At 45.2% G+C, this 6,805-nt stretch overlaps 1 protein-coding gene across 1 annotated transcript; it reads right to left on the bottom strand.

The window, feature by feature from the left end:
* Positions 1 to 4,640: 4,640 nt before the first annotated feature.
* On the bottom strand, positions 4,641 to 6,395 carry LOC133887173 (myosin-3-like). Its single transcript, XM_062327117.1, has 4 exons — positions 6,109 to 6,395; positions 5,656 to 5,999; positions 5,346 to 5,567; positions 4,641 to 5,240 (listed from the first exon to the last, which is right to left on the bottom strand). The coding sequence occupies exons 2-4, from the start codon at positions 5,878 to 5,880 to the stop codon at positions 4,740 to 4,742; spliced, it is 948 nt and encodes a 315-aa protein (XP_062183101.1). The 5' UTR covers positions 5,881 to 5,999; positions 6,109 to 6,395; the 3' UTR covers positions 4,641 to 4,739.
* Positions 6,396 to 6,805: the final 410 nt, after the last annotated feature.

Here is a 6,805-nt window from a genome sequence, read left to right on the forward strand (position 1 = left end):
TCACTTATTACATGTAATCAGTGACGCGTTCGGGATAATGGGTGCGGGACCTGTCACCCTATCCATTTTTCACGTAGTAACGCAACTGATACGAGCATCTCTAGCCCGCTCTATATCTGGCTCCCTATCGCTAGATATAGTAATTGGGCCAAAAAACCAGCTCTAGCAGGCTCCTTACCCCCTTGCTATTTTCTTGCCTCGCCATTTTCTCTCCTCAGTTGCCATTTTCATTGCACGCCAAGGAGCTCGCCATCGTGCTCCGACCGCAACTACCTCCCGCAGTAGTGTCATGTGTGCCATTGCCACCAGCTCGCCGCGAGTTGAACAAAAGGCCAGCACGAACTTCAAATTGGCTGGGGAAATAATAAGATTCACGCGTGGTTGAGTTCTAACAAACTTTCCAGTGTGATCTCGAGCTCGGTTGGGTGGGGAAAGGAGCTCAGGCGCCGGATTTAGATCTCAGCTTGCCCTGCAATGGTGGTGGTCGGGTTCTGTTCGGCTCTAATCCGGCTGGGGGGGAGAGAAGAGAGAGTAGGGTGAGGGTGAGAGATGGGGATGAGGGAGAGAAAGGACCCAGGGGGATAAACTCCAAGGGAGGAGCGCTAGCTCACAGGATTGTGGTGGTCATGCAGATGCCCAGCCGCCCTTGCTTTGTGTGGTGTTGCGAGGAGGAAGGAGAGAGAATGACATGTGGAGCCCACCAATAATTGATCCTTTTAAGCAATTCTTCTCCCTCTATTTCTCTAACTAAATAAAGGGTTTCGTTCTATTAAAAAATTCTGAACATTTTTGTGGGTGTTCTATAATTCAAATGTCACTATGTAAGAAACCATCAAATGAGGCAAGTCATTAGTAACGGCTACTCAGAACAAGTCACTAATGACTTACTAGTGCCGGGTAGAGAGGGTACAATCAGTAGTGACGGGTGATAAAGACATCCGCCACTAATGACTAACTCATTAGTGACGAGCCTTTAGGTGACTCGTCACTAATGACTGGTCGGATCCTGAGTCATTGCTGATCGTGTAAAAAATTAATAACTTTTTACACTAACTTAGATGGGGAAAAACTTTATATGAAAATTATAGCACTCAACGAGGTCTACAACTTTGTAGTTGATAAATTTTTTATTTGAAGGCATATAGATGCACAAATAAATATATAAAGACTGTCGAAGTAACCACACACAGGGCCACAAACTAAAGTGTTGGATCAAGTATAAATCTAGTAGGAATTATTGAAAAAGACACATATAGAGTCACAAAGTTGAAAATTGCAAGTCCAAATATTTTTATCATGAGTTTGGTAACTTAGATTGATGAAATATCTATGCAGCACTAACTTTCAGGTGTAGCACTATGTCTCCGAGAAAGTTCCAGGCAAATCGGAGAAGGTCAATTTTTGACGAAAAATTTCAGGGTCCTGTTGAAGGTCTTCAAGCCTTTTTAGGGGTCAAGAAAGGTAAGGTCAAAAGACCTATATTTTCCGGATGCGCCTACTCATTAGCTTCGAAAGTAGAGGTCAAATGTTGAAATCAGACTTTGTATGCAAAAGTTACAGTTGTTTTACTAAACACTGCACGGGTTAGACACAAACTTTTTCAGACGGAATATGATAGAGACAAACTTTATATGAGCATTATATAACTCGGCGAGATCTACAACTTTGTAGTTGACAAAATTTTCATTCAAGATCATTTAGCAAAATTATAACCCTTCACGGAATTTGGCACTAATGACCTTTAGCGAGGAAGGTTAAAAGGATAAAATATCTAGTTTTTATCATAACTACGTGATAGCAAATGTGGTAAGGTGGCTACACGCGTATGGAGAAGGTCATTGGTTCGATTTCTATGAAATGTAAACTTGAGAACAATGTGAAAAAGCGTGCCTTGTGAGGCATATAAGATGGGCCTGTATTAAGATAGCTCGGGTGAAAAATATTTTTTTGACTTTTTTGTGTCTAAAAAATACGAAAAATATTGATCAATCATAAGTGACGGGTTAAGATTACAACCCATCACTAATATTCAGTTAATAGTGACGGGTCATGGTTGCGACTAGTCACTAATAACTAAACATATGACCCGTCACTAATGACCTATCATTAGTGATGTGATAAGGGTGACGGGTACATGACCCGTCATTAATAACTTTTTTTCACGTAGTGAGTGACGCCTTTTACTTGGTTTGGCCCAAAAAGCCTGAGCCAAAATAGAATTAAAATTCTTCAAAGTTGGCTGTTTTAGTACTTCTACTAATTTTTACAGCTTCAAAATAATTCAGAAAATTTAGTAAAAATCACCACTATCCTTCATAATTCATGGAATAATTTCTAAAATTAAGTCTAAACTAAGTTGCATAGTGTTTTTGTGAGTTCCTTAACAGCACATCAATTTCACATTAAGTTATAAATTGTTGGTAATTTTTTGTGAAATTCTCTCTCTTTTCAGTAGTTGCTCAATGTTTTAAATGAGATGCCAAGTGATGCAACATGAGTGCTCATTGCATGATAAGAGACCTGAGGAAGTGATAAATATAGATGATGAGAATACAGTGAGTGAGATTTAGAGAGTCAGTTAAAGTACGTAAAAAAATAGAGAGAATTTTTTGAAGAGTCTCCCTATCCAGAGATGCTCTAAGGAGCCACCGCCACCGCCTCTCCCGTCTCCTCAACATCAACCTGCATTGCACCGGTTGCATTACCAAGATCAAGGGATGCATCCTCAGATGCAAAGGTAACCAATTTTTCCTACTAATTACTTTTTCATGTTGGTCTGAGCTAGGTAATTGGCATAACTAATTAACTAATTTCGTTTATTAATAATTATTTCTAGATCAGAGTTGTAGTAAGCTGATGTATAGTGAATTCTGACTGGTGTGTAGGAGTGGAAGGCACTGAGGTGGACATGGCACAGAACCATGTGACAGTAAAGGGCATCGTGCACCTCCACAAGAGTACCATGCACAACACCACTGTCATCTCACCTTCTCCACCTATAGAAGGAGATGCCGCCGCCAAAGAGGACTAGGCACCACCGACGACACAAATTGTCATTCATTCGCAGGTGATGACGATGGTGCTCCTCGTGAACATGCACTGCGAGGCCTGCACACAACAACTATAGAAGAAGATACTCAAGATGAGAGGTAGGTTCAGCAGGCACCATGACGATTTACGACTACGAGTGCTTCATGACAATGCACATAGATGGTAGTATATGCTGATATGCATTCATGCAGGGTCCAAAGCACTGATGCTAACTCTAGCTCTAGGAAGCTCCCTGTCATTGGAACCATGCCATCCGACAAGGTCATCCAGTACCTCCAGTACTTCCACCAACACACCAGCAAGCTCGCCACCATAGTGCCCTACCTCCACCTCCTGAACCCCCAAAGGACGAGGAGGAGCCCAAGAAGGAAGAAGGCGACAAGAAGCTAGACAAACCGCTGGCGGAGGCCAATAAGAATGAAGGCCAGGAAAAACCACCCGTAAAAGATGACGCCACTAAGAAGGAGGTTGAGGGAGACAAGAAGGAAGAGGAGGCCGCCAAGCCGGACAACGGTACCGAGAAGAAGGATAGTGGCGGGGACGACGAGAAGGTGAAGCAAGAGGTTGTGGCCGTGAATAGATTTCCGTCGGAGGAGATGATGAAGCAGATGATGTACTAACCGTACAACCACATGCACTATTACAACCCCCATCGGAGGAGGAGGCGATGATGGCTAGAAGGATGGCCATGGTGGACCCCTACGCAATGCCCATAATGTAGTGGATGCCTCCTCCACCTTCACCTCCATCTCCAGCTCCTCCTCCGATGTATCAGTACTACAACTATAGCATGTTGGAGCGGCCACCATCAGCGCTGCAGTACTTCAGCGATGAGAACCCCAACGCGTGTGTCATCCCATAGCTCCATGGATGGATCAATGAAGAGGCATGGTATCCGACATGTATACTAGTTAACTAGTCACTAGCTTGAATGAAGGCCTGCCCCAACTTTTACACTGTATATTCAATCTTGCTATGTTATAGTAGTAAATAATATCAAAATATATGATTTCAATTTCCTTTTATAATTTTTTTCGTTCACCGGTGAAAAGATCAAAATTCGCAAAATTTCATCAAAATTTCGGTTATTTTTTGTCTTCTTTTTTTGAGTCTCACATGTCAGTAAAAAAAATTCGGAATTAGATATTTCGTTTCCCTCCAAAATTCCTTAATTTCGCCAAATTTTACCAAAATTTAGGCAAAATTTTAATCCCTTAAATCTATGTATAGTAAGTTTGCACGGATCAGTTAATCAATAAGCTGGACTTTTTATTTCTTTTCCACCCAAAAGAAAAGGAATAAAAGACGAAGAAGAAGTTTATTCTGGGCTAGAGCAAAGCACTGCTGAGCATGTCTAAGGGGGTGTGTCATTACGTGGGAATCAATTTGTCTGACGTAAAGTTAGAGGGACCTGGTCACTGCACGCGGGCCTGGGTGTGTGAGGGCCCACACGCTAGTGACCACATCACCACGTCAAAGTATCTCAATCCTACTGTGTGAGTGCTCTTGCACGTAGCTGTAGATATCGAGCGTCAATTAAATGAATTTGATAGAAATATAAACAAATTTGAGTATAGAAAATGAGAGGTTCCATCCAAATTCACATTTTCTCACAAGATATACAGATTCAATTCCGACACTTACACCCAGAATACAGTTGTGTCATGCTCAATCCGCTCTCCGAATGACTAGCAGCAGCAGCGAAAGCAGCAGCAGAAGCAGGACAATTTCGGGCTCGGAAACTTGAAGCTGCAACATTTGGGGGCCTTGCATTTGGGCGCCTTCATCCTCCACCACCCGCACCGCCGCTGGTGGCCGTGGCCGTGGCTCTGGCTCTTCTCCGTGTGGACGAGCTTCTTGAGCAGCCGGGTCTCGTACTCCTTCCACGCGCCGAACTGCCGCTTCAGCGTCTTGAGCTCGTCCACCGACTTGGCGCTGCCAGGAGGCGCCGCCGCCTCCACCACAACCACGCGCGCCCCGTGCTCAAACGCCTCGCTGTCACGCCGGAACTCCTTGGCCAGTTGATTCACCTCCGTTTGCCTCTTGTCGACGATGACGACCGTGGGCACGCAACCGTGCTGCCGCCTCGTGGACGACTGGGACGGTGGCACGGCATCGCCAGGTGATTCTTGCCGATGCTGCGATGTTGTCGTCGACCCACCTCTCCTGCCCCCGGTAGTTTGAGCCATCTGCAGCACACAGGTGCACCACATTCTTGTTAATTCGATATGTTTAACAAATAACACTGAAACTAAGGAATGGAACAAGAAGGACACGGTATGGCATTCAGTTACCTGTAACGAAGTGATCTGCTTTTTCAGCTCATCCTCCACAGACTTTATCCTGACCTCGCATTCCGAAAGCCAGGATTCGTAATGCTCAACCTGTTGTCGTAGGGCGGCGATCTCATCCTCTTTCTTCCTCACCTCCTCGTCTCTCTGTTTCACCTCCTCCTCTGCCTTCAGCGCCCTTCTTTCCAGGTCCAAGTTAACTGAACATTTCTCCTCCTCTTCTTTCTGACATCCACAAGTCAATTGATCATTTCCATCCATATCAGCTTGACAAAAATGCATAAGAATGTTAAAGTTGGAGGGGTGTTGCCACCTGTGCAGGAGGAAGTGGCGGCAGTGGAGGCCGGTGAATCCATGGAGCCGTGGCGCCGGGGCTATGCAACGAAGGAAGCCTGCCCCTCACCGTGGGCCGCGTGGGCAGCGCCGGCGGAGCCTCTTCTTTGGGCTTCTGATCTTCCGGTTTCCCTATCCCTCGTTGCATGAGCGCGTCCAGCATCACCTCCATCGAGCTCAGCGCCGACGATAGAGACGACGCCATCAATACGGGCTATTAATGCCGCCACATGCTAGGCCTTCTGTGCGGGCTCAATTCAACTTTGTTCTTGCATTAAAAATAGGTTTCCTTCACGCTAGATTTCCAAACCGTTGTCTGAGCACCTGGAGACATGGATGATGGATGATGGATCAGGGATGATCATATACGATCAGAATTCAGAAGCAATCGGGAACAACGATGGAAACATTCAATGCAGCTAGCTGAACGCACCTTGAAGTTTGACTGATCCGAAACTAGTCTTCTGTGATTCAAGATTCAAGAACTTAACCAAATAAATTCGTCTGGGGACACAGGAACACAGAAAAAGATCTACGTCGCTGGTGCCGCTATAGTCTGAAGGAATTGAATCGGGAAGGAACAGGGGTCGAAGGACGGATTGGGGGAGGGAGCCGGAGGAAAATCAGGCCGCGGCGGGGTATGCAATGGCCCCGCCAGCGCGGCCTTCCTGGGTTGGCAGTTGCGTTGGTTTCTTGGCTGTAACATTTCAGCTGGTTGTACGTCTGGTTTGCCCGTATTGGCATTGTCAGGTTGTCTGGAGTTTTCTGGTTCTAACCGCCGCGCTTTCTAGATAAGCTTGGTTGGTTGCCCGTACTGTAAGGGATGCCCTTTTTTGAAGCTTGGCTGTTATACTACGCTGTCATAAATTTGTACACTGAGTCTACTAAATATAGTTACGGTTGCTAGCTTCAATTGCACTGAATGATTAAATTGGTGGACGGTGCGAGTTTGTTGTATGTGTTCTTAAAGGTTTGTGTAGATGGGCCGCCGGGATCGGCCAGCATCTAGAATTGATCCATGGAAAAAAAACCCAATGAAGTGTTTTCGCATTCTGAGTTCTGCATAGGGATTGAAATTTGCCAGCCCAATCCAATCCATTCCACAGGGGCAATGGTCTACACCATTGGCT

This window comes from Phragmites australis, chromosome 12 (assembly GCF_958298935.1).
Source record: "Phragmites australis chromosome 12, lpPhrAust1.1, whole genome shotgun sequence".
In the NCBI taxonomy this organism is placed as follows: Eukaryota; Viridiplantae; Streptophyta; class Magnoliopsida; order Poales; family Poaceae; genus Phragmites; species Phragmites australis.